Consider the following 26680-nt stretch of genomic DNA (forward strand, 5'->3'; position numbering starts at 1 on the left):
AGGAAAGTATTTAAAATATAAAGACAGAGAGGTTGAAAGTAAATGATGGAAAAACATAAACTATGAAAATATCAAGAGTAAGAAGGCTGGAGTGGCACTTTTGCTTCAGATGAAATAGAATATTATCAGATGGAAAGTAGAATGTTGCATAAGGAAAATAGGAATAATTCATTAAAAAAAAGAACAAACTTTGGGTTTTATTGATTTTTTCCTATTGTTTTTCTTAGCCTTTATTTTCACTCTAATATTCATTATTTTCTTCCTTCTGCTTGCTTTGGGTTTAACTGGTTCTTCATTTTTAGCTTCTTAAGGTGAAAAATGAGTTTATTGATCTGATACCTTTCTTCTTTTTAAATATAGGCATTTACAACTGTAATTGTTTCTCTAAGCATTGGTTTAACTGTATCCCATAAGTGTCTTTTTTTAAAAATTTCATTCACTTTAAAGTGTTTTCTAGTTTTTCATGTGATTTCTTCTTTGACTCATTATTTATTTGGGGGGGGGGGGTGTTTAATTTTCTTACATGTACGTCTTTCCCAAATGTCCTCTGTTATTTCCTTGTGTTGGACGCTTGTTTTGTGGCCTAACGTGTGGCCTGTCCTGGAGGACAGTTCATGACAGCTTGAGAAAATGTGTGTTTTGCTGTTGCTGAGTGGGCTGTGCCGTCGATGGCAGTGAGGTCTGACTGGTTTACAGTGTTCTTCAAATCTTACATTTTCTTGCTGATCTTCTTTCTTAGTTGTTCTGTCCATTTCTGGTTGATTTCTTATGAATTTCCTCAACCCCTCTCCTTCCAAAGCTGCCTCCTAAAGCCACTTCCTGCTGGATCCCTTTCCCCTAGCAAGCCACGTTATTGGGGATTTCCCCTTTAAGGTGTTCTCAGTCCAGTCACCTTGTACGGCCTTCACTTGGTCCGTGGGAATCACGCTTATCTCCCTGCCTAATACCATCAGTGCAGTCACTCCCCTGCTGCTCTTTTCTTGTCCTGCCATCATGGGTAACTCCATCCAGAGCTCTTTCCCTGTAGACAGTTTCAGGTGTGAGTCAGGCATGAGCACCATAGGATGGCCATCCAGTTCTCCAGGTAACCTTCTTAAAGCCAACCTCATAAGGATTGGTGTGAAAACGATGTTTTCCTCACCTTTCCCTCTTGAGAGGCAGCGTGAAGTCCCAATCACAGCCCCCTAACACATTGTCCAAAGAAACCCTGTGCCCTGACCTTTTTTTTTTTTTGGTCAATCTCTTCGTGGCTTAGTACCTCGATGGGGCGTGTGGAAATTAATGATACTTAGTGTTTTATCCTCTGCCTTTGGGGAATTCAGCCCAAATTGATCAGTCTTGCTCTATAGTTATGGTCATTCCCTTTCAGTTACTGTGAGGGAATCAAGAAGAGGTAATAGATGGTTAGCATGATAAGACCTACAATTGCTACAATTTCAAAATTAATGAAATTAAAGTCACACTAAACAGGAGCAATATGTAGACCAACTAAAGTGGAGATTCTTCAGGAGGAATCCAGCTCCACCAGTGTCTCTTCTTGCTTTCCCTTTCCCTCTGACCCACCCATCATTCAGGAGACCGTCCCTTGCAGAAGATCCGGCAGACGCTGATGTCAGAGATCTCCATCAGTTACCATGGAATCAGCAGAAGCCTGTCTGAGAGAGTCATGGGCATCCACCTGACATCTGAACGGACTACATTTTCAAGTAACAAGAAATTAGTATGAGTTGAGACTTTGTTTTTCTATAGGAAGGACTGGATGTCTCAGGATAAAGGAGCTAATTGGATGGGAAGGTTCTAGAAAAGAGCCTAGTACAGAAGAGAGAAGAGAGCAAGAAGAAGAAGGGAAATTTGTGAACAGGGGAGCATCTGTGGGAGGTGCCCTCTGGGACCACAAGCCACGTGACTCTGGATGCTAGGTGAGGGAATTGCTATGGTGATATCAGGGCACAGCCCCTGGCCCAGTGCTCTGTGTGACGCTGTGAGACATGCACATGAGTTCCTATGAAAGAGACATTGGTTAGGGTCTAGAACATTTTCGATGTTCGGAATCAAGCAATGTGGTATTTGGAATAAGTAGGGAATATCCTGGTTTCATGATGTTCTGTAAACCATCAGCTGCGCTCTTGGAGATCTGGGGAGAAGCATCATCCACCAAATGGTCACTCAGCTGTAGGTTCTTAAGACCAAGTCCCCCACTTACCACTTCCCTGGGTTTAATTCCTGTGAAAATGCAGGAAACATTATAGAGTTCACAAGGGTTATGTCTCAGATCTCTTTTGGAGGACAGTTGATAAATCGATCTGACAGTAGAGCCAACCTAAAAGCCAAATCAGTCAGGCTCCAGGCATGAAAACAGTTCCCACACCAGATGGTTCAATAGAGAATTTAATGTGGAAAGCTGATGAAGTGTTGGGAAAGCTGAACATGCAAATGGGAGCTAACATTATACACAGCTGGAATCCTCCACTGCCGAATGGTTTGTGGGAAAACAGGAGGCTATGGTGTGAGCCCAGGAGCAAGGACCAGCGGGCAGAAGCCGGGCGTGCAGGGGGGCTGCCGGGTGAGCAGTGAGGGTACACAAGCTTGGGCTTCATTGTTGGAGATGGAGCCACTGCTGGAGCGGAGAGAGAGACTGAGGGAGGAGAGCCCCGAGGTCTCCTGTTCTCTCGTCTGCCATTCTTCTTTCTGCCAGGCACTTGCACGGACTGAAACCTGCCAGAAAAGCCAGGAAGCTCAGAGAATGTGGTTTGCAGAGAATAGTGCCCACTGTACAGAGCAGAGCAGGGAAAGGACAGGAAGTGGATCTCAGTGCAGAAGGACACACGACACAACAGTACATTCTCACACGTTGAGCAAAATACTGTTCATTCTCACATGTTAACCCTGAGTGATTAAGTTTGAGACACTACTCAAAGGACTGGCAATCTTGACCTTTATTTTGTGAAGCTACAAATTTTATTTCATAAGGCAAAGTTATACAGTCAACCATTTATGTATATTCCATGCTGAGCATATGAAATTAATCTAACATTTTCATCCACTGGCAGGAAGAGACATGCAGAGCTGGTGCCCTAGACCTTAACTGAGTAAATGCTGAGATGTTTAAAAAAAAAATCGCGTATCCTCTGACACCTGATGTCTTTTGTCTTCTTGATGATGGCCATTCTAAGGGATGTGGGTTGGCACCTCGCTGTGGGTTTGCGTTGCATTTCCCTGGTGCATAGTGGTGTTGGGCATCTTTTCTTGAACCTGTTGGCCATTTTGATGCCATTTACGACCATATGGATGGATCGTGAGCGCACTGTGCTAAGTGAGATAAGTCAGACAAAGACAAGTACTGTATGGAATCTAGTATATGTGGAATCTAAGAAAGTCAAACTTGTTAAAAAGAAAAAAAAACAGAATAAATGATGCTTACCAGGGGACGGGAGGTAGAGGGATGAAAGTGATGTTTAAGGGAACAAACTTGCAACAGGTAGTAGATAAGCCATAGCGATCTAACGCACAGGGTGCTGAATGCAGACAACAGCACTGTGCTGTAATCATCGAACTGGCTAAGAGACTGACATGTAATTATCCCGACGGCTAAAGAAAAAGTATAATTGTGTATTATGATGGAGGTGCTAGATTGTCACTACAGCAGCAATCATATTATAAAATATAAATGTATCCAATTAACACGTACGTCTTAAATTTACGCAGTTTTATGTCAAATGTAGTCAATAAAAATACACCGTAAGTACTAGAATCAAGAGTGACAATATATTGGTACGCCAAGAAATGACGCGGAGAAGATAACTTCTTATACCCTGTAGAATCGTATCTCCATTGACAGACGTGGGTGCCATTTCTGTTTATCTGTTCTGTGAGAATTAGTACTTACAGATACACAGAAATGAGAGTGATGTGAACATCCTTTACTGCTGTCCAGTTATGAGCTTGAGGAATAGATATTCTCTCTAGGTCTCAATTTCTTTGAATATAAATGGGGATAATAAAATCTACCTTATAAGGTGATCTTGAGTCATATAAGAAAAGTATGGGGAAAAGATTCATAAATTGTAAGGTATTCCATACATGTAGTTACAGTATCTGATTAAGTGAGTAGCTATTAGGTAACCATTCATGACTTGATTTTTTTTTAAATTGAATTAGAGTTGATTTACAACATTATGCTAGTTTCCAGTGTACAACATAATGATTCAATATTTTATAGATTATACTCTATTTAAAGTTATTATAAAATATTGGCTTATTCCCTATGCTGTGTGATACATCCTTGTAGCTTATTTATTTTATACATAGTCATTGGTACCCCTTAATTCTCTACCCCTACCTTGCCCCTCCCCACTTCCCTCTGCCCACTGGCAACCTTTTTAAAGATCACCTTTAAAAATAAGCAAAGAAGGGGGAGGGGTAGAGCTCAGTGGCAGAGCGCGTGCTCAGCATGCACAAGGTCCTGGGGTCAATCCCCAGTGCCCCCATTAACGAAAGAGCAAACAAAAAAAGCAAAGAAACAAAGCAAAGGGAGAAGGAGATGAGAATGATCTTGACACCCGCTCACTGGGTGACTTGGTTAAGCTGCATAACTTCTCTTGACCTTCCTTGAATATCCGGTCCTGCTTCTGAGGCCAGAAGAGCGCCGGTCTGGCTCACCCCATCCTCCGCCGGCAACACACAAAGTTCAGCTTGCAGCGTCCAACGACCTTCTCCTCCTCAGTGCACATCTTCCTGCATTTGCCCCGCCCGAGCCTGCACGGCTCGCAAACAGCGAACTCACCTATGGCAGGAAAGAGCTGCTGACCCGCCTTTCCTGGGACTCTCTGGAAAAGGGGGGAGGGCAAAGGCCGCGAAAGAAGCGAGGGTTTGTGATTACGGTTGTAAAGAGCGTTTTCCAAAAGCAGCCTGGATCTTTCCAGAGAGCTCCACTTTTTCCCACCAGGTACGTATCTTCAAAGGCCGTAGTAGACAGGACACCTGGTCCGACTGCGCGCACTTCTGAGCCACACAAATTGATAAACGCATGGAGGTCAGGATCGCACTGACCTCTTCTTAAACATGAACTCTCCCCACTCAAAAGCTCAATCTCAAGCTTCTCAACTCCTTGTTCATGCCCAGTTTCTAGTTTTATTATTTTCTCCTAAATTCCAGTCTCCTTCCTCCCTGAGACCTTCTGCGTTAGCATCCGCCTGGCTTTCCCAGCTCGCGCAACAAGTGCCACCTCTCTTCACACGGATTTGCTAACTGCTGTGCTCTGCTGCCTCCGCCTGGCCCATTTCCTGAGCCCTTTGTTACTGAGGCAGGGGAGCATTTTCAGCCTTAGAATCAGATAGGATATGGAATGTTCTTGTGTTTCTAATCTGACTGACTCTTTGGAATGCGGGGGGTTATCCCTAGGTGACCATTTGCTGCAGGAGTGGGGCACGCATTCCCCCACCCATCATCCTTATAACCCTCCCTGGTGACGTTTGTACGCAGGGCTTATATGCCGCTGGACTCCCTGGCGCTGACCAAGTGGCTGTTTAAGACAACACCTGCTCTTTTCCAGGCAGCGTGTGGCCCGACTGTCCAGTGCTCACGCTGCACAGTGTGTTGAAGGTTTTGTGCACCGCTTCTGCTTAAGAGCATTGCTGGGCATTGCTACCTGGTTGAGAATCACAGAATTAAAACTTGTGACTCTGGTGTCCTGAGTTGGAAGCCTACCTCACCACTTATTCTTCATGTCCCCTGGGCAGAATTATTCGACATCGCATCTTGGCTCTGCCTCGTCTTCTGTAAAGTGGTGGTTATACAGTGCCTTCCTCAGAGGGACGTTTTGAAGGTTACATGACATAATCCACATGAAGTTGTTAATAGACTGCGTGGTACATAGTAAGCACTCAGTGACTTAGGGGCACCTTATTCTTTCTCACTCTGAAATTCTGTCTAAACATTAAAAAAAAATTGTTTACAAGTGCCCAGGAGTATTTATTTCAATTCTGTTTATAATACGCTTTCTTCCTGTATAGGGTGAGTCCCCCAGAAAAGGTCAGCCGGCTGTTCATTATAACAGCTCCTCTGTCGTGACGGTTCGCTGAACCATGCCGACTCCTTTATTTGTGGCATACGTGTGTGACACGCTTTACTGGATTTAGGAGCAGAGGCTGGAGAGATGGAGAAGCATGTTCATACAGCAGCGCTACCTGGCTGGTACAAGCCTGGTCCTGTGACCTTGGTTTAGTTAGTACCATGAGCTAACGACAGTAGCCACCAGGTTCAAATCTCTGTGGCCAAAAGCACAGTCCAGTAGCAAAGAGGTTTCTCTGTGAAATGGGAAGTCCAAATATGATGTTGGGAACAAAAGGGAGAGAGGAAGGTAGGGTTAGCAGACTGGGGTTTCAGCAGTTCTGTTTTCACTACGGTCCCCATCGCTCCCTTGTCTCCAGGAACCAGAGCTCCCGGGCAGGGCCAGGGTTCCTAAAGGGGAAATCCTACACAAGGGTTTAACTTACCCGCTGGAAATGGCTGGACGTATTCGAGTCCTGCCTGGCACCCTAATTTCAAAACAAAGCACATTTGCGATATTAAAACCAATGCAGGAAACAGCACTATGTAAAACAGTGTTCTCAACTTCACACACCTGCCGTCAAGGGGCAGCTGGCCACAGAGGGCGCATTGTTATTCTGTGTTTGAAAGCTCGAACTCCTGGTATCCAGTAAGAGCAAGTTGTTTTAAAAGGACAGAGAGAAAGAAAAAGAAGAAAGAAAGAAAAGGAAGGAAGGAAGGGAAGGAAGAAAGAAAGAAAAGGAAGGAAGGGAGGGAGGGAGAGTAGCTTGCTCTTAGAAAATGCTACTGCAGGTTTAAGAATTCCCGTGAAACGCGCAGTGAGGCGCTGCCTGTTGCCCTCAGTTCTGGAGTTACCCTCAGGTACGTAGAAGAATCGTCAAGCTTTATGATCGGCCCCATCAAAATCCCATCAGTTCACATTTACCTGGTGGAAACTGAGCCAGAATGAGGAAAAAGGCAAAGACAAAATAAAACATCTTCCTGCTCGGGGCCATCTCGGAGGGAGGACTCTTCAGAACAGAGGTTTGGGATTCCTTCAAGAGGACGGGCCGCTCGCTTATTTACATTTGAAGGTAATGGGAAATGCTCGTGGTCAGTGAAGTGAACCAATAAAGAAAGCACCTCTATGCTCAGTTTCCCAAGATCAAGGACTGGTGTGACGCGTAATAACCCTTGGCCTCCAAAGAGCCTTGGATTTGGGCGGTTCCGACGGGGAAAGAGGAGGAGCGGCGGGCGGGGAGGGGGAGCCCGGGGCAGCCGCGCGCCAGTGCGGGGGGAGGCGCAGGCCCGTCCTGCCGGCCCCCAGGCAGGCCGGCTCGCTGTGACGGTGACGCGGAGGTGTTTTGAACGTGAGGCATGCTCAGAAGGAGGTCGTGCCCCGTAAGAGCCCAGTCACTGTGGACTGCCGCTTTCCTGGCTTCCATACGTACTGTCCCCAAGTGTCCCAAGGAGAAAGGGAGGGTAGCAGTCACTTTGCCAAGGTCGCTCTGAATCCCTGAGCCTGTAACAGCGCCACCGAGGAGACCAAAGTCACTACTGCCACATCCTTTTCCTTCACGAAGACCACGGGCATTAAAAGCTATAATGCATCACCGCGCCCCCAGAGCAGCCCCGTCCCGTCGCCCGTGGCCGGGCAAGGCTCGGCTCTCCGGTTTTGAAACGGAAGACGGGGCCGTGGTCGTATGTGGGTAGTACCCTGCGTCGTGAAATGACAGGTGGGATCGTTTTAAAAGGCAGACCCTAAAGTCGGATCGATTTAGCAAGTCTGTGACCTTGAACAGACGGCTTAATTTTTTGAACCTCAATTTCCTCATCCTTAAAATATGGACGTGATAATGGTACCTACTTCACTGGATATTTGAGATGATGAACTGAAATCACGTATGTAAAGTGCTTACCAGAGTGTCTGGCTATTGTTACTAGTACTAATTAATGTGTTCTCTATCCAGATTTTCTGTAAACTCTTTTTCAAGTCCACTAATTCATAATGACCTTTCCTGGCCTATAAAACACAGCAGTGCTTTTATTTGTATGTTTACACACACTTAAGCTTCAGGAACACAAACTAATGTGCATGTGTTGGGGATACAGAGCTGAACCTAAGGCCTTTCAGCTTCGAGACATCTCTAATAACCGTAGCCAGGCCGGCTTTGTGGGCACATGACCAGGGCAGTCACACAGCCCTTCCTGTCACCTTGGGGTTTAAAGGACTGTAGTCAAAGTGCACTGAAATTCTCAGTCATTTTATCTTTGAGTATGTGCTTTGTAAATGAAGTCTGACCACCCTCGGAGGGTTTCTGGCCCCTGACCCGTGGTCCCTAAGCCCCACCTGACCTCCTCCTTTCTGCTCCCTCCCAGCGACCACCATCCACCCTCAGCTTGGACCGGGTGTGGACGTACCCAGAGGTGTTTGGGCTTGACTTCCTGATCCCTGAGCATCTCAGGGCACCATGTCGATCAACCCCTGTGGGGGCTACTAGTGCTGTGGTGAAGGCGGGCTGCTTGGCAGGAGTGAGCCTCTCCCCTGACCCTCGGTTTGGGACGAACTACACGTACCACAGGCATTGCTGTATCTTGGGAGTTGCTCAGTTGCCGTGGTGGAGATGGCAGGCCCGTGGGAAGGAGAGATACCTGGCTTGACCCTCTCTGGGACAAGGCACACCTACCCAGCAGCGGTTGGCAGGAGGGGGCCACAAGCATACATGGAGAGTGGCAGGGTGGGGAGCCCCGGGCACTCATGAGGGTCTGCAAGTGTCCCTGAGTATCCCTGTGCCCAAACAGCAAATAAAAAATACTATACTGGAGAACTGGGAGGACAGGAAAAAGGTTCATATTTTGGTGGCTTTAAAGGCATCTTTTTCCTGCTTTTTGAACATGGAATCATGCATTTTCATCCTGCACGAGGCCCAGCAAATTTATGTAGCTGGCCCTGACCTGGAGTGAACTTCCAGTCTCGCAGTCACCTCTAATCATAGGGCTTGTCCTCATCACGGGGACCACGGGGTCTCCCTGTTGTACCAACCGAACAGAGATGGTGCCCGGGTACCGTTGCTGCGTTGTCTGCTTCTTCAGCACAGATTCCCCCTAGCTCCGGGCTCAAATTCTTCCGCATTCAATTGCTTTGAATGCAGCACAAATAAGCTTTTTCTAGCAGTTTGCCTCTTGTTATGGACTTTAATCTGTTTAAAGTTGGAAGGGAAAAGAGAACATATATATACTTTAAATCCATCATTCCTAACTGAATTATTCATAATATATCGCCAGTGTGCATAAAGCTACTAACAAAAATATCACAGGGAGAGGCTAAAGTTAGGTAGGATCGCCCCCAATTGTTTGTTTTTAATACAATTTTTGGTTTGGAATAATTTTAGATTCACTGTAAAGTTGCAAAGATACTACAAAGGGTACCCATCTACCCTTCCCCCGGCCCCCCCAGTGCCAGCATCCATGTTAACAGTTACTGATGTTAATAACAGGGGTTCACTTGTCAAAACTGAGGAAGAAGCGTTGGTACCCAGCTACTAACTAAACTACAGGATTCAGGTTTGTCTGATGTTTTCTCGTGATTAGACCGGGGTTTGGGGTTCGGGGGAAGAGGCACATAGGGTGGAGGGGCGCCTCATCCCGCTCCTCATGTCAGGGGCACGAGGTGCGAACATGACGACCCCTCCTGGGGTTACGCCCTTGGTGAGGTGCCTGCCAGGCGTCCCCACTCCTAGGTGACCCTTCTTCCTTTCCCACGTTCTGGTCTGTGGGAGCAAATCACTTTCATTTAAGCTGAGGCAGCTGAAGCTCTGCCTCCTGCAGGGGGGTGTTGACAAATACTATTTGGAATTCTGCTGCTGAAAATGTCCATTTTCTGGAGTTTATTTATATATTCAATCATTGATTGATATCAGTAGGGCATGAGGAGGTAAACTTACCCAGATCTCATATGAAAACCACCTTTTCCATGACGTAGCGAGCATCTGTTGCTTTTGGGGGGTTATGGTTGTTACGACAAATGCTTCTAAGGTATTGCGACATCAGCAGCAGTCAGAGCAGCAGGGCGATGAGGATGGAAGCTTATCTCCCTAATCTTACTTTTCCTAAAGAGAGGCATCCGACTCCCTGTCTCACAGGGGGAGGATTAAGGTGGAGAATTCGGGTCTTTCCACCCGCACACCTGTGGGCCCCGTGAGAGGGCACGGAAGCATCCTCTCCCGACACGCCTCACCGATCAAGACGCTCCTGGGGGGACAAACGCATAAATGTGGGTGTTTGCGGCTCTCTTCTCGCGGACACTGGGCTGCTCTCTCAGGACCTGCACGTCATGAGGACGTTCCTCGTTCTCTTTGCCGTCTGCCTCTTCCTGGCGCCAGGTAAAACGGGCACCTCGGCGGGCAAGCTTACTGGAGGTGGAGGCCTGGAGCGCGGGGCTGTCTCAGCGAGCCCCCGGGCGCGGCCAGCTCGGGAGCGCAGTGGTGCCCTCGGCCCAGCAGCCCTGCAGGGGTACATTTGCTCCAGGAGGTGACTTTCCTCTAATGCCTCTGCTGTAAATCCTGAGCACTGTTCGTTATTATCTAGGATGGAGTGTCACAGGTTGGGAGAAGTCGGGATATGCCAGGAAAGATGCCTTTTGGTCCCCAGTCTCGTGCTCACTAACAAGAACAAAAATTTGAAACAAAAAATTAAAAGCAAGAGTAGCCAGCTATGGATCTTTTAAAAAAAAAATAGCTGTGATAGAAATTAAGACAGGTAAGGAAGAGGGACAGAGAAAGGGAGAGATGGAAGAGAGAAGGAATGGAGCGTGAAGACGCTGGGCACCATGCCAGTCACGGCATGACTTAAAATAGTAAAACTGAAGCTGCCATTCCTTAATCACAGGCTGCAGAGCTGGGTGCTGAGGCAAAAATGTCACATAATGAAACGCATTTAGTTCTCCAATGACAATGCCGTCTTTCCTACCTCTAATTTAGTGATATTCCGAGCAACTCTTTGGGCTTGGAAGGCCCATTTTACGTGTATTTCACAGCTGCAGAGATTAAACTTCAGCTGAGCTAAGCACTTCTCTGTCAAACAGACAAGCAAGAGGGAAGCCAGGACTTGAGGCTGACTCTGTCCCTCCACAGTGAGAGGAAATGTCCTTCTCAGATCCGAGCTCCCATCTTTCTCTCCTGCTCCTGAGGACCCCCAGTGGCTCCATCTGGACCTTCCCCCAAATTATAGTCTAAGACTAGACTCATCCCAGTTTCCAAATAGCTGAAGAGAGAGCTTTCCAGAACTGACAATGAGTCCAGATTTGTGCAAGACCAGCGTGATGCTCAGAATTTTCACACCAGCTGTGCATGTCTCTGGTCTGGTTTGCAATAACCCTGTGTGAGTAGATTATGCACCAAGTATATGGGGGTCCCCCTACAGGGGCCCCTTCCTCCACTGGCTTTGATCAGCACATTGGCAACGGACCAAGGCATCCTTTTCAGATCGCTCATCCTTGTTATACAGTTAGTTAACACAACACAAGATTATATAATATAAAGTTATCTAATGTAACTAAATGAAGCTGACCTATCGATGGGCCGTCTCTGCACACACAGGCACACACAGCTACGTTGTCCTCTAGGTAACGGTGACGGTCGGTGACCGCCCACTGGAAGCCCCTCCGGCTGGGGTGCTCCTTCTCTTTCTGGGCCATCATTGTGGACTGGACCTAGTACAAGGACTCTTGCCAGAGTGAGGTCCAGTACCTCCAGCCTGAGCTAGCCTTGCTGCATTAGGAGGGCGGAGAGAACACAGATCCCTGTGGTGGGAGCCATGGCTCGCTGAGCTTTGGAATATTGGGGTATTTAAACTTACAAACCTATATGCTGATGCTAGGTACGACTTATGCACATGCTGCCACCAGTCCATCTGTTTTTAGCTTTATGTGTATGTGAATCAGGCATCTTCATATGTTGACACTAGTTGCAATTTGTATATGTCTGACACTTCCATTGCATACACCTAAATCATGCAGCTCTAAAATGTTGCTTCTGGTACGATGTGCTGTCTGTCTTTAAGTTGAAGCCAGCTACTCAAGTGACGGTACTAAAGGCAGAACCAGCATTCTATGCAGAAAGACACAGCGATGTCTTGGAGAGCCGCTCCCCACGTAGTCCCCATTCTGGCTCCTGAAGACATTTGATAGAATCTGGAGGGGAAGTCAGAGTGAGCCTTTTAAAGCAATCTCTTAACTCGTGTCCTCCCCAGGAAACTTTTTTCTTTACTCGTGTGTATTCTTTTTCACTCCAGTCGTAGGGCGTCACCCCAGTCTCAGGTGTCCCCCTGCAGTCACCAGACAGCACCTGAGAGTGTGTCAGGGAAACCACTGACTCTGGAGGTGTTTATAGGGACAAGTCAGTAATTATCCCCAAAGAACAATAGCTCCTGTTTCCCAAAGCCCCCACGCAGCCTAAGCCAGAACGCCGGCGGACAGACCTGTCCTTCCCGGCTTCCGTCCCACATGACAGAAAGGCAGAGCCACCACGCTGAAAGCACTGCCCACTGCCGTCTCGCCTGCTGGCGGGACAAGTCCCTGCGACGGCTCGTAGAGAAGCCTTCACTGACTAGTGACATGACTGTGCCTGGTAACTGGGACGTATTTGAGAAGAGGATTAATCCAGATGGCTCCTTCCCTTGTGTAGCCAGGAATGGATTTTTTGATGAGAGATGCTACAGGCTTAAAGGGAGATGCGTTCGCTCTTGTCAGAAAAATGAAGAACTTGTTGGTCTCTGCCAGAAGTCTCAGCAGTGCTGTCTGATACTCCAGCCGTGCTGGAAAAGTTAAGAACTAGAGACCCCAGAGCAACACGGACGACCCAGACCATCTTGTTTTCACTCCAGCCTCCAGTAAGAAGACACGTCAATAAAATAAATGACTATCTTTTATTCATTTGTCAAGTGCTTCACTTAGAAGGGGAACATGGGTAGCTAACCTTGATGGACCCAGACTCCTGGCTTATTTTTCTGAAATTTTTTCATAAAGGAATTGCTCCTAAACCTCCTAGTGTTTTTTTAAAAAACGGGAATAGAAATGATTATAACCAACAAACCGCTAGCTTGACTCAGGAAGTCAACCCCAACCAACCTGCTGAGATAGACAGATGATGGACAGAGAAATGAACGTATATCTAGACAGACAGTTACACTGATGATGTGTGTTGAGATCATCTATGTGTTAAGGACCACCACGCATCATGCACCTGTCTATATAAATTAATAATCTCATCTCCCGTGCCTTTAATCGGAGACAGTTAATTAAATATTTCCAATGAACTTGTCTCCCAGTTGTTAAGTCAAATTTGCTGAAAGCAGAGGGATCATAAATATCTCTGTAATTGCCAGTAGCTCCAGTGACCAGGATCCTGGTCCCAAATTGACTTTCTACTATTCTCCTGGGAACTGGCTAACTTCCAAATTACCTTCTCGCTCTACGCACTCATGTTACCTAGTTCAAGTAAGGATTCCCTGTCATGCTCCCTAGGCCTAAGATCCAGCCTTGGTTCCACGCGGGCTCAGAAATCTTGCCTTACCTCCTTTTTAATTGCTCAAGGTCAATATGCTTAATCCTATCGGAATCAGTGAACCTTTTTATGACATTTTTCTGGTTTGAAACAATTGTAGAGTCACATACAATTGTGAAAAATAATACCAGGACATCTTGTATACCGTTCACCCAATTTCTCCCAATAGCAACATCTTGTAAAACTGTACTGCAGCGTCACAACTGGGGTACTGACACTGATACAGAATTATTCCCATGGCCGTAAAGACCCCCGTGTTGCCCTCCTAGGACACACCCTCCTCCCTCCAGCCTCCACCTCTTCCTTAACTCCTGGTACTACTAATTCATTCTCTGTTTTTACAATTTTTGTCCTTTTAGGAAAGTCGTATCAATGGATTCACACAGTATGCAACTTTTGGGGGCTGGCTTTCTTGGTTTTTTATTTGTTTGGGGGAGTAATTAGATTTTTTAACGAGGGACCTGGGGATTGAACCCACCCCCTCATGCATGCTAAGCACGTGCTCTACCACTGGGCTATGCCCCTCCCTGGGGACTGGCTTTTCGCTCAGCATAATTCCCTAGAGAGTCTTCAGAGCTATTGCATGTGTCAGGAGTCCCCATTTTCATCGCTGAGTCATAGTCCATGGTATGGGTGCACTGTGGCTGCTTAACTATTCACCCCGCAAAGCATGTCTGAGTGGTTTCCTACTTGGTGCCATTGCAAATAACGCTGTTATACACATTGATGTTTGTAGGGTTTTGAGCAAACTTAAGTTTTCAATATTCTGAGATAAACTGCTGACTCTTACGGTAGTTGGGAGTGTAGTTTTTATAAGAGAACACTGAACTGTCGTCCAGAGTGGCTGCCGTTCTACTGTCCCAGCAGCAAGAGGGGTCTAGCTTTTCCACATTCTAGCCAGCCTTGGCCAAAAATAGCTGTCCCCATTTTTTTTTATTTCTTCTGTTCTGGTAACTGTGTATTGACAGCTCATTGTGATATTAAGTTGCACTTCTCTGAACATTAATAATATTTAACACCGTTCCACGTACTTATTTCTCATCTCTGTCTCCCCTTCGGAGAAATATCTGTCATGTAATCATTTTCTAATTGGATCTTTTTGTTTGTTTTTACTGTGAAGTTTCGAGAGTCCTTGACATACTCTTGGTATTAGTTATCTGTTGCATATATGGTTTTCAGGTTTTTTTCCCAGTTCACAGCTTGTGTTTCCAACCTCGTAATTGCACCTTTTCCAGAGCAAATTTGTCAAGTTTCGTGAGGTCTGACATATTTCCTTTTTAGGGATCATGGTTTTTGATCAAGTCTAAGAACGTTTCGTGTTGCCTGAGATACGGAAGATTTTCTCCTATATTCTTTTCTAAAAGTTTTGTAGTTTCAAATTTACATTTAAATCCATGAACTATTTAGAGTTAATGTCTCTCAAAGCTGTGCAGTGGTCCAGGGCCTTTCTTCCCCACCCGTGGATGTTCAGTTGCTCTAGCACATTTGTCCAAAAGTCTGTTTTTTCTCCATTAAGTTATTTTTGCGTCTTTCTCAAACATCAACGTGTAGGATTTTACTCAATTGTTTTGAAAACTTAAATCCATAGAAACTCCTGTCCTAAATGTGAGTGGCAGCTTTATTCCTATCACCCCAAACTGGAAGCAGCCAAGCTATCCACCAACAGATGAGCTGAAAACAAACTGTGGGTCATCCATATAATGAAACACTATTTAGGGATAAAAAGCAATGAGCCATCAAACCTCAGAAAGACATGTGTGAATATTCAATGCATATCGCTCCACGAAAGAAGCCAGTCTGAAAAGGTTACAGACTGCATGGCTCCAACTACATGGCATCCTGGAAAAGGAAGAACTGCGAGGCAGTAAAAGGGTCACGGGTTGCCGGGGTTTCCTGGGGGAAGAACAGGGAGTGGGTTTGGGCAGTGAAACCATCCTGTATGATACTAGGCCCTTGTTAAAACTCTTAGGACTCTGCAGCACGAAGATTGAACGTGGGTTCACTATGCCAATGAAAAGAAATAATTTAGGAGAGTCAGGGCTGCCCCAGGCTGGAATGCAGAGTGTGACAAAACAGTCCAGCTGCATCGTAAGTGTATAAAACAGCTTCACTGAAGGCACTGGGCGGGAGGTGGGGGTGCTGACTAAGTCACTTTGAAAAGCAGTGCCATCTCTAAGTCTGAAGGTGAAACAGCCTGTTCAGAAGCATCGCAGTCCAGTCAATGGCATCGTTTCTTATGAGATACAAGGTAGAGATTCAGATCCTGCTACACACATACACTGGCACTGAACAGTCGAGCAAATGGATGGGAGATGGTGGGAGCCTGCTTTCTTACTGCTGGAGTCGGGGTTACAGATAAGCAGGAAGCGTTACCCTTGTGGGGATGGATGAGAACTGGAGACATCAGCGTGAACTCATGTTTCGCTTGGGGTCGGTACAGATGGTGTCTGTTACAGGTCATTAGACAAACACGCATTTCCTGGCTCTGTCAGCAGGGAGGGCCAGAAGCAATGATGCTCCAGGAGCTGCGAGCACACCTGGGACCCAGATGCGGCTTCTCCATGTCATTCTCCAGTAAAAGGGGCCGAGGACCCTTGGAGAGATGGCGATTTCTAGGGCTGGAGCAGGAAACACACATGATAAACTCAGAGCAGCTTGAAATGCCAGCACATAATGGAGTGCTCAAAGCGAAACAGAGAGACGAAAAATGGCAGGAGTGTGCCCCAGGGACGCAGAAACCAGCTGAAAGGCCTCCCAGCGGCCAACCTGGATCCGTGTGAGTGAAATAAAGAAGTAAATACACAAATAAATAGTGCTGGATTGCAACCCAGAGTGGAACATGAATGTCCACGACTCCACACTGACGTGAATAAGCAAACACACGGGAGAAGAGACAGCGCCCCTGACTCCAAGTGACTGACGTAGGCGCTCTGCCCCCAGAGAGGCGGGCATACTTGCCCGCTCCTTAAGCGTGGGCTGTGCACGTGGCTTCCTCCCAAAGAGTGCAGGACGTAAAGGGAGGGAAAAGAGCGAACTTACAGGGCAGAGGCCTGGCCAGACGACCTCACGACCTCAGCCAGGGCACCGGGGTCGACTTCGACCGTGGTAAGTCATGTCGATAGGACACACCCTTCACATACGACAAGAGTGGCCTTTACTCTGTGACCTTCCTCCCCAAAACATCTAATCCCACTCCAATCACGAGAAAAATGTCAGACAAATCCCAACCGAGGGACAGTCACACCTGACCAGTACTCCTCAAAACCATCAAGGGGATTCATGGAAAAATAAGGCAAGTCTGAGGAGCCATCACAGCCCAGAGGGGCCTGAGGGGACGTGACGATGAAAGGAAATGTGGTGTCCCAGGCGGATCCTGGGACAGAAAGAGCATATTGGGTGAAAACTAAGGACATTAAGTGAAGGAGGGACTTTAATGAGTAACGACGCATCAGTCACTAGCTGTCACGCAGATGCACCGTGTGTTACCGTCGGGGCCTGGGCGTGGGGTGTGCGAGAGCCCTCAGTGCTGTCTTCACACATTCTCTGATGTCTCTTTTAACATCTCTATCAGGTGATTCTCACATCTCTGTCATTTTGGTGTTGGCATCTATTGGCTGTGTTTTTCCATCCGGTTTGACATCTCTCTGCCTCTTGGTGGATGAGTTATTTTTAGTCGGAACTTGGACGTTTTGCTTGTGGTGCCATGAGACTCTGGATCTGAGAGGAGCCTCCTTTCCCACCGGGCAGGCCCTGAAGTCGGAGTGCAACTGCCACGTGGCACAGACGTCCAGCTTCACGGCCCCCGGAGGCCCCTCCGCTGCTGCCCTGCGGGGTGAGGGCGGGCGGAGTGCCCTCCCGTTACTGCGGTGGGTGGGGGTTCCCGCTCCCTCCGCTGATAGAAGCCCTGAGGCTCTCCATCCGAGATCACCAAGGCAGGTGGGGAGAGCCCGGGGTCCCACACCTGGCTGCTCCGGCTCGTCTGCTGTGAGGGGACGGAGCCCGGCTGAGGGCACTGCTGCCAGTCGGGAAGTAAGACCCAGCACCCGGCCACATCTGCTGACGAGGGTGTCTTCTGAGGGGCAGCCTTGCCGCGGGGGGTCCCCGTCTGCACTGCAGTCTGAGGCTTTTCCAACCACCCCCACCTTCTCACCCGTGTCAGGCCCACAATGTGGTCCAAGACTCTCCCTGCCGATCCTCGCTCCTCTCCGCCTGGCGCCTCCCTAGACACGGCCTGCAGGGCCCGTCTCTCTGCCTTTGATAGCTGCTCCCTGGGGGTACCTGCTGTCCCCACCCCACAGGCCTTCTTCCAGGAGTGGGCTGCGTCTCTCCCACCTCCCACACCCCTCGTCTCTTTCACGTCGTGTGCTGATCTGTTTCTGTGTGTTTGTTTCAGCGCGGTTCTGGGCCTGGTGGGCTCGGACCCCACGGGCCCATGCCGCCATTGCAGCAAGAAGCTCCAGACTGAAGTCTACCTGGGGCAAGTTAATGCCAGCTGAACAGGAACAGAACTGAAAGTCCCTTCCTCTGAGTCAGGACTATCTCTGAGACCATCTAGTCCACTTCTTACTTCAGGTGGGGAAACAAATGAAGCGACTTGCACCAGCTTCCAAACAACTCCTCATAAAGGATCCCTGCCATATGACAGTCCCCCTCCCCCTGCCCCCCGGGCCCGGTCTCCAGGCCACTTCGGATGTCCCTAGCGCCTCCCCTCGTGCTGTCCCCGGGGGAGGGATCGCCAGTGAGCGCGGCTTTTGATGAGCTTGGCCATCAGCGGCCGCACTCCACCCGTGGAAAGAGCCGCTCCCTCCTGCCTCCCGGTAATTCCTGCAGGCTTGCTCTGTGTCTCCAGCAACCCTTGCACCATGAGGATCCTCGTCCTGCTCTTAACCACTTTTCTTCTGCTCCACCAAGGTCCTCCAGGTAAAGAGACTCTCCGCTGGACAGACGTGCACTTGCAGAGGGCAGGAGGTGGAGGGAAAACCTGACTTAGAACAAACGTCCTTTGGCGCTCTGCAGCCTTTAATCCCTGCCCTGACTGAGGCCATGAGTAGAACGCAGTGCAAGGCAGCCCTCACGCACACCTCCTGGCCGCAGCAAGGCGTCACCGCTCGAAAGTGTGGGGCCCTTAGCCGTCCCTGGGGGATACACTAGCCATTCTCACTGCACTGCAGGACGGCTGCCCTTGTTCATTGTTGATTTTGCAGTAAGAGATGCCTTCTCCCCTTTCCGCTGGTGACACCCACCTGCCTCCTGAAAAGCTTTATCTGCCCAGAAGTTGACTCTGTCACCCTCCTGAATTTTACACCTTTTCATATCAAGTCAGAGGATTAGGATTAAAAGGAATGCAGTGATTCCTCTTAATACAAAAGGAGCAGGGTGGGGAGGGCGTAGCTCAGTGGTAGAGCACATGCTTAGCATGCATGATGTCCTGGGTTCAATCCCCAGCACCACATCGCGTGTCTGTCCCACCACCACTCCCCGGCATTCTCCAGTCTGCTCCAGTCATTCCCCCGGGAAACACCACTGCGCCAAAGCCTTGCCTCTCCACCCTGGTGCAGCTAATCACACTGACTCATTCTGTTATTTAGTGAGCAGTGACCTGGACACAGGCAGGATATGTGGCTATGGGACTTCTCGCTGCCGGACGCGTTGTAAAAGTGACGAGTTCAGAATTGGAAGATGCCTCAACACCTACGCGTGCTGTTTGAAAAAGTGGAGCGTCAACAAATTGAATCCTATGAAAGACAGAAACCCGGTGGTGCCTGGTTCCTAGAGTCGCCAACAGCTGGACCTCTGAGCTGTCCATTCTCGGGGCCTTACAGCCAGAAGGCCCGCAGTGGAGCCACTAATCCAGTTGCAAAGTGAGGACGTGCCGAGAGCTTTCACTCGGTGCTGAGCCAACGCGGGAGAATCAGCGGAACCCAGGGCCTCGGCCTGGTGTCGGTTATGTGTGAGTTTCGATACTTTAAAAGATGAACCAAAAAAAAAAAAACCATATCCGTTCAGCCACAAGCCTAAGTGAACATGATTTTTTCTTTGCCTGAATTATATCAATTCACCTTGGTAACTTTGGTTTTGTTTTCTGATCAGAAGTTCTGCTTAACAGTAATATACTTCTTTTGTCAATTAAAATGGAAAATGAATCAATATTAAGTGCAATGTGCTTGGCATACGCCGTACTTCAAAACAGAGACGCCCCGGGGAGAAAAAACAAAAGAGGTGATGGGGGAAGGCTTGACCCAAGCGGACGTCTGTGGCGGGTCACATCCAGCAGGTGGCAGCAGAGAGCGGCTCTGCCACTGGGCCGCGTTGGGTGGACGTGTCCAGACTCCTGATCCTGAAAAGCGGCAAAGTAAGGGGCGCGGTAAAACACTAGACCTGGCCTTCCCGCCCGAACTGTGCTTCAGGGGAACCAAATGGTGCACGAGGGAACGCTTCTCTCCACGAGAGCCGTGCAGCCCGTAAACGGAGGGGGAGCGGCAGGATGAGAATATCGCTGCTCTGCAAACACCGGGGGAGAGGATGACCCAGCCGGTGAGGGTCAGTGGCCACTAAGGTGGACAAGAACAGCCACCGGGCACGAGTGCCTCCCAGGAGAGGCCCTCAGTGCCACCTGCGAGCTGTTAGGCTGGACTGTGTCCGTTTGCCCAAAAGAGTAAAGTGAACCTTCGCGCAGCCGGGACCCCGCTTCTGCATGAGGTCGACCTTGTTTCATCCCTTGATAAGCCCTCCCCCCCCCCCCGTTATTTCCAAGAACACTCACGATGCCCTGTCACATCACGGGGAAATACTTTGAAATGTGTAACTCAAAAGAAAGAACAATTGTCTTTTTTTACTGTAACTGGTAGATTGTGGGAGCGCCGGGCAGACAAGTGGAGGGGAGGGAGGATGGTCCGGAAGATGGCGTTGTGCCCCCTCCAGCAAAAAGGGACTTTACTTCTAAATGATGTCAGCAAGAAACCGGATAGCACCCGACAGCCACGACTGCGTGGCAGCAGAAAGGACTTAACCAGACACAGCCCCGTGCTCATTGTATTATAACTCACGTTGCAGCTCAGCCCCCCTCGTGGGTTTTGTGTGTGCGTCCTGGTCAAGGAAATGCGCACAGGGGCCAAACGTGACTAAGCACTCCAGGGACGAGAGCTGCCAATCAAGCAAGAGCCCACCTCTAAACTAGGATGTAGGAGACGGGAGAGGACACTGCCGCTGTCCCCCCGAATCAGCCCGCCTCCCGTTCCTGGAGGTGGCTTTTCCTTTTTTAAATAAGTCATTTAAAATCCTTCTGCTACATGGTGCTTTCCAACTCCCATCTGTAAACCTTATCTTTTGGGTAAGACAAGAACTGGGGTCTTCACCTCTGGGGTAACCTAACCACAGCGCTATTACCATACTTGGAAGAATTTGGCACTAATTCTTTAACACCATGTAACAGCCAATCAGAGCCCAAGTGACTCTGGTTGTTTCACAGGTCAGGGTGGGTGTCTCACAGTGGGGACCCTGAGCCTCCAAACTTCTCGTCTGGATGCTATTGGCTGCTTACTATTCCACCTGCAAGGCGCTGTGCCGGAAATCAGCACCCGGCCACCCTTCACCTCTACCAGAGGCCCCAGCCAGGGTCCTCTCGAATTGGAAAATTTCCTAATGCCTGAAAACAAAAGGCTGTGAACGATCTTATGCTACCCCTGAGCAGCAGCACCACGCTCCCCGAGGCAGAAGCCGTCCCAGCTCCTCCGTCGGTGATTGCTGCGGTGTGATGCTGGGCACCTCCCCGAGCCTCTGCACGTGGCTCCAGGCCTCCTCCTCGGTTGCTGCTTCCCTGGACGCCAAGTCTCTGTTGTACCTGCTCCCCTTTCTCCATCCGCCCTCCCCTTTCTCCAGGCAGAACAGACCTATGTTCAGCTATGACCTTTTCTGTGGGCCAAAATGTGCACGCAAATAGAGGCACTTGGGATAAACGCTTTTCCCAGAGACACTGACGTAAGGCTGGGTGTTACGTAGTTACAAAGCTCTTGAACCAAAGCCTAGGCTTCTCCCGTTGAGTCCAGGACAGGCTGCCTGGGTTGTGCAAGCCTGAGATTGTGCAGCAAAAGGAAACCTCACACCTGCCAAGAAGAGAATGAGGGGAAGGGAGGAAGCGCCTTTTGCGTAATTATCACTAGAAGAGAAAACCCAGACTCCTTTACAGAACTTATTTTCAAAGCAGAATTGACTCGGACCCGACGGCGTCAATAGTCAGGCATCCGGGGGCGGGGGGACGAGGAGACTAGAGGCTGGGGGAGAAAAGTGAAGAAGAGCCAGATAGATTACATTCGAAGGGCAGCGAGAGAAGGGCCGGCAGCCTGAGGGGGAGAACGGGAAGGACAGTTTGGAGTTGCTTTGGCGCTGCCTCTGTCCCTCTCCAGCCTCAGGGCGCGGCCGTTTGGGAGACAGGGTGGAAGCGCTGTGGCAGCTGCGGTCATGTCACCGGATGAAGGAAGAGCAGTGCTGTAGCCAGAAGCTCCTGAAATTGGTGGCCTTCTGCCCCCCACCCCCACCCCGCTTCCCCTCCCTTCCCTCGTCCTTTCTCACTCAGCGAACCCACCCGAGGCATTCAGGCATGTCATGCGCTTCCTGAGAGAAGCGGCCCGTGTGTTACTGTGGGACGCAGCCCTTCCCCGCTGCAGGCCCCCCCCCCCCCCCCGCCAGCCCGGCTATAAAGGAGCCCTGCCCGCCCGCCCGCCCGCCTGCCTGGCCCGGCTGCTGTCCCCTGGGTGACATGAGGCGGTTCCTCCCTCCGGTCACCCTTCTGCTCGGGGTCCTGCTGTTTCTAGGTAAGCGCAGTGGTCATTTCCAGGCTGGGGTCCAGGCTGGGAACGCAGCCCTGGGAGCCCGTTTCCCGGGGGGTTTCAGGGAGGGGTCTCGGCCGGGGTTTGTGAACGACACTGACTGCGGGTGGCATGGCCTCCCGAACCTGATTCCATTTTCTTATCCCTCCAGCACCCCCTCCCCTGACGGAGAAGGGCAGAATGTCTCAGGAGGGACCTTAAGTTTCAGGGAGTCTCAACAGCAACATTGGTGATGCCCCCGGGGGGGGGCTCAGCTTGGCTTCCTCGGGGCGGTCAGGCTCCACTGCCCCCTCTTCCCACACCTTTCCCTCTCTGACTGTCACACACACGCACGCACACACGCACGGACGCAAGTAACATCTGTCCCCCTTCCGACCCACCCCATCCGTCCGCCACTCTTTCTTTACAGCTTTATTGAGGTAAAATGATTCACAGTGCGCTACCCCGACTTAATGTGCACAATTTTCATGAGCTGGGACATAAGAAAACACCTGTGGTCCCATCACCACAGCCAGCAGGGTGGGCACCCCAGCACATCCCCAGGCGCCCGTGTTGGTTTGTGCTGCTGTTTTCCTGTGATAAGAACACTTAGTGTGAGGGCTCCCCTCCCAGCAAGTTGAGCAGCACACAACGCTGTGTTGTCTAGAGGCCAACGCTGGATGCAAGGTCTGGGACGTCTCCGTCCTGTGTGACTGGAGCTTTATACCCACTGGGCGACAACCCCGTCCCCTGCCGTCTTCACTGTCACTCGTCCTGTAAGTACCTCATCCTCATGGGTCTGCGGATGGAGAGCCTTGAACGTCCTCTCCTGTGCTGACTCCTGAACAGGGTTATCCAGGGTCACCCATGCTACCCGCCGAGGCACGGAGGGTCCCCGAGAACCCAGGGAAGAGGCCCCTGGACAAGGAGCAAACGGGTCTCACCAGCTTCACCACCACGTAAAACGCTACCTCTTACCACGCACGCCCCCTTTCCAGGGTGAGTAACAAAGCCCATGGCAGGGTCATCGACTCGGAGACGTTTAGTGGAAGAATAGATCCCCGGAAGGTGTGCAGATGGGGGTGAGAGTGGGGGGATGTGCTTAGAAGACCCTGTGCTGGTGGCTTACGCTGTCCCTCCTGTCGGAAAGGTCATGGGGGTCTGACAGCGGGACCCCTGAAGGCCTTGTAAAACGTGGGAGCATTGAAAGGACCAGAGCAGAGGTGTCCGAGGCCACTTCTCTGACTCCCCCCAAAGCCGGTAGCCAGAAGAGAAGGCCCTGGGTCAGAATGTCCTCCCCAGGGCGGGTGGGAAGCCCGTTCCCTTGGCCTTGGGGTTGACTCACTCTGTGGGATGTACTGAGCACTTGCTAAGTGCCAGGTGGAAAGAGAGTGCTCAGGGAAAGCCTCCTGGGAGGGGGCAGAGGACGCCAGGCTGCCAGGATGGGGACTAGCCATCAGTAACTATTCTGAGTGGACCAGACTAAGCCAGGCAGCGGGCAAACTTTATCGAGAGGAGGTTTGAATTCCAACAAGAAAGGGACTCTTAACGCTGATTGCTCTGCGTCTTTGGCCGGGGTGCCTGGGAAGACGTGAAAGCTCTCAGCGGTGTTGAGATGGTCCTGGGCTCAGGGTTCACCTGCCAGCAACGCCATTTCAGACCCCTGGAGTGTGTTGGGGCTTAGCTAGATGGATAACAGGTCTGGGGAGGTGAATCTCTCGGGAGAAGCAGAGCTCTATATCTGGAGTTGGTTTCATAGCTTTGAACTTGAAACTATGCACTGTAATATACTATATATATTATTTAAAATGACCAAAGGTAGAGAAGTAGACAGCAGAATGGTGTTTGCAGAGGATGGGGGTAGAGAAGTAAACGGAGTTGTTGTTCTACAGGAGAAAGTTTTGGTTATGCTGGAGGATGCATTCTAGCCGTAGGGTGCACAACACAGCACCTTTAAAAAGTTGTTAAGAGGGTGGATCTTATGCTTTTACTACGAGAAAAACAAAAGCAAAGCAAAACAAAGACAAAGGGACACAAGGCAATTTTGGGAGGTGATAAATACGTTCATCACCTTGATTGGGGGGATGGTATCATGGGAGTGCGCATATGTCCGAACTCATCACATTTCATACGTTCCATATGTACAGGTTTTTATAGATTAAAAAAAGACTATTGATCTGAAAAGTGAAGTGATAAGAAAGTAATTTTAATGGATTGACCAGCTGATTCACTGATCTAGCCAGATGATTGTAACGTGTACTGACTGAAAGGGACCAGGACAGGAAGAGGGTAACATCGTCACACTTAATTTGTCTGAAGGTCAAATGTGAAGCCAGGGGCAGAGCCTGAGGTGACGGGTGCCGCTGGCGTGCAGCCGTCCTCCCCGCACGCGCTGCGGGCCGATTCTCTGATGCTGGGCCTCTGCTCTCGTGGTGCTCATCAGCTTTTGCTTTTTTCTACACACGCTCCTTGCCTTCTTCCATCAGTTGTCATCAGTGAAAATTTGATGTCTGATAACCTCGGTACTTGCACTCTGGGGTAACATACCGGTTTCACGTGACTCAAGTAACCTGACACGTGTTTAAGGCATCGGCTTGCCCCCAGTGCTCCCTCATTGAGGGGGAGAAAATAAGTCTTTCAGTTCTTCAAACTCTACCCTCCGCTACCTCTGTTCACCCGGCCCCACCTAGATGTCTCACCTCGCTTTCAGGGATGGTCCTCTCCCCCAGGGACCATCGCGTCTCAGTCCGTGCTCAGTCGGGCCGTCTCACTCCACCGTTTGCCTCGGAGAGGCCTCATTTGTGCCTTTACACAACATGCTAAATTATTTAAAGTAAAACATTTGTATCACAACACACCCCTCGCTTTCTCTTCCCAGCTGCCTCTGAATTGACAGTTCATTGTTCAGGGAATCCAGGATCTGAGTTTGCTACTACTAGAATGATTGCACGAAATATGACAGACACGCAGAGGAACTCTGTTTCCTATCCGTCGCCGCCCCCCACCCCTTCCCCTAGGCTGGGGTAACAGCATCTGATTCTTGAGACAGTCTGAGGAGCCTGACATTGGGTATTTCTTTATCCAGAGCCTGAACCAGATTTCAAAGTTGTCAACTGCAAGAAAAGCGAAGGCAAGTGTCAAAAATACTGTAACTACATGGAACTACAACTAGGCTACTGCTTCAAGACCAAAGACGCCTGCTGTTTACCTCAGAACTGAGGTTGTTGACACAGAAGACGAAGCTTGTCCACTGCCTCCCCCGGCCGTCAGCGCAGAAGCAGGTGTCTGGAGAAGGGACTGGGGAGGCCCTGAGCTTTGCTGTCTGTGCCAGCCGTCTGAACATTTTACTGCAGCAGAAGGAAAGATGAAAACTGGCTACACGTGGTCTTATGGATGCGATCTTAGAGAAGGTGCCTTAGCTTGAGATGTGCAGTATCTTCCAAATCACACAATTTTTGCTGATAAATGTGGGTGTAATAAACTTTCATAGGAAAGCATGCAAGTAATTCGGTCTTTTATTTTAAAAGTACTTTTTGAGTACCTTCTTTTGGTCTAGGCACTGAGAAATGCAATGAATTGGAGACATTACATGAAGGTAATGAATTGGAAACATGAATATTGAGAGGAAATCATCTCAATAAGTAAAAAAACAACAAAATGCTACATATTCTACAATGTGGCTACATGTGGGGAAGATAGATATAAGAGAATTAAGAAAGGATTCCTGGGGAAATTTGAGCAGGATTTTGGAGAATGACTAGGAGTTTGTTAAGGGAAAAAGAGAAGAAGAGATATTCAGGCAAAGGGTATAGTTTGTAGGAAGTCATGGAGACACGAAAGAATGATTTGCTAAGAAAATGGGCACAAGCTTAGAACCTCAAGAGAGGGACTAATGACAAGTGTCAGATGAGGAGGGCGCAAGAAAATGGGGAGAAATTCTCAAAGAAAATAAATACTATACTAAAGACCTTGGACTGCTAAGCGAGGGAGGGTTACCAGGTGCACCAAAGGAGTGAACGTAATCATATTTCAATTTTAGAATGTTCCTCTGACAGGGGAGTTGGGGATGGACGGGGACTGCGTGAGATTGGAGGCAGGAAGGTAAGCGGTGGCGCCTGCTCTGGTTTAGGTTTAGTTTCCTCTCTCCTACATCTTTAAAGTGTGGATTCCCTGAAACTTCCAGTGAGTTTGGACCGACTTCTAACCCCTCATTTCCCAAGTAGACCAGCTGTGGCGGTCTTGGCGGGTAAACCTACGGGAAGGAGTGGTTATATTCTATGCACAAAA

The 26680-nt window shown here is 49.2% G+C and overlaps 4 protein-coding genes across 4 annotated transcripts; 3 read left to right on the forward strand and 1 right to left on the reverse strand.

The window, feature by feature from the left end:
• Positions 1-4174: 4174 nt before the first annotated feature.
• LOC116149259 (beta-defensin 105) lies at positions 4175-7056 on the reverse strand. Its single transcript, XM_031440424.2, has 3 exons — positions 6974-7056; positions 6495-6536; positions 4175-4783 (listed from the first exon to the last, which is right to left on the reverse strand). The coding sequence occupies exons 1-3, from the start codon at positions 7041-7043 to the stop codon at positions 4656-4658; spliced, it is 240 nt and encodes a 79-aa protein (XP_031296284.1). The 5' UTR covers positions 7044-7056; the 3' UTR covers positions 4175-4655.
• Positions 7057-10360: 3304 nt separating this feature from the next.
• LOC116149260 (beta-defensin 15) lies at positions 10361-12903 on the forward strand. The gene is made up of 2 exons (XM_064477365.1): positions 10361-10409; positions 12711-12903. The coding sequence occupies exons 1-2, from the start codon at positions 10361-10363 to the stop codon at positions 12851-12853; spliced, it is 192 nt and encodes a 63-aa protein (XP_064333435.1). The 3' UTR covers positions 12854-12903.
• A 5548-nt stretch (positions 12904-18451) lies between these two features.
• On the forward strand, positions 18452-19403 carry LOC135318855 (beta-defensin 104A-like). Its single transcript, XM_064477364.1, has 2 exons — positions 18452-18509; positions 19178-19403. Exons 1-2 carry the CDS (start codon positions 18452-18454, stop codon positions 19360-19362), a joined length of 243 nt encoding a protein of 80 aa, XP_064333434.1. The 3' UTR covers positions 19363-19403.
• A 2921-nt stretch (positions 19404-22324) lies between these two features.
• On the forward strand, positions 22325-25890 carry LOC135318856 (sperm-associated antigen 11B-like). The gene is made up of 3 exons (XM_064477366.1): positions 22325-22399; positions 23243-23392; positions 25479-25890. Exons 1-3 carry the CDS (start codon positions 22345-22347, stop codon positions 25610-25612), a joined length of 339 nt encoding a protein of 112 aa, XP_064333436.1. The 5' UTR covers positions 22325-22344; the 3' UTR covers positions 25613-25890.
• The last annotated feature ends 790 nt before the right edge of the window (positions 25891-26680 follow it).

The sequence above is a fragment of the Camelus dromedarius genome, chromosome 22 (assembly GCF_036321535.1).
Source record: "Camelus dromedarius isolate mCamDro1 chromosome 22, mCamDro1.pat, whole genome shotgun sequence".
Taxonomy (NCBI): domain Eukaryota; kingdom Metazoa; phylum Chordata; class Mammalia; order Artiodactyla; family Camelidae; genus Camelus; species Camelus dromedarius.

What these genes read in the sequence shown, in the direction of transcription:
- LOC116149259 (XM_031440424.2), bottom strand. Translation starts at nt 7,043, where the DNA reads ATGGCCCCGAGCAGGAAGATGTTTTATTTTGTCTTTGCCTTTTTCCTC. An exon ending in TCTGGCTCAGTTTCCACCAG is followed by an intron (nt 6,537 to 6,973) that starts GTAAATGTGAAC and finishes TTTTGAAATTAG; the next exon opens with GGTGCCAGGCAGGACTCGAA. An exon ending in CGTCCAGCCATTTCCAGCGG is followed by an intron (nt 4,784 to 6,494) that starts GTAAGTTAAACC and finishes TTCCTGCCATAG; the next exon opens with GTGAGTTCGCTGTTTGCGAG.
- LOC116149260 (XM_064477365.1), top strand. Translation starts at nt 10,361, where the DNA reads ATGAGGACGTTCCTCGTTCTCTTTGCCGTCTGCCTCTTCCTGGCGCCA. An exon ending in CTGCCTCTTCCTGGCGCCAG is followed by an intron (nt 10,410 to 12,710) that starts GTAAAACGGGCA and finishes TCCCTTGTGTAG; the next exon opens with CCAGGAATGGATTTTTTGAT.
- LOC135318855 (XM_064477364.1), top strand. Translation starts at nt 18,452, where the DNA reads ATGAGGATCCTCGTCCTGCTCTTAACCACTTTTCTTCTGCTCCACCAA. An exon ending in GCTCCACCAAGGTCCTCCAG is followed by an intron (nt 18,510 to 19,177) that starts GTAAAGAGACTC and finishes TCTGTTATTTAG; the next exon opens with TGAGCAGTGACCTGGACACA.
- LOC135318856 (XM_064477366.1), top strand. Translation starts at nt 22,345, where the DNA reads ATGAGGCGGTTCCTCCCTCCGGTCACCCTTCTGCTCGGGGTCCTGCTG. An exon ending in CGGGGTCCTGCTGTTTCTAG is followed by an intron (nt 22,400 to 23,242) that starts GTAAGCGCAGTG and finishes ACTCCTGAACAG; the next exon opens with GGTTATCCAGGGTCACCCAT. An exon ending in ACGCACGCCCCCTTTCCAGG is followed by an intron (nt 23,393 to 25,478) that starts GTGAGTAACAAA and finishes TTCTTTATCCAG; the next exon opens with AGCCTGAACCAGATTTCAAA.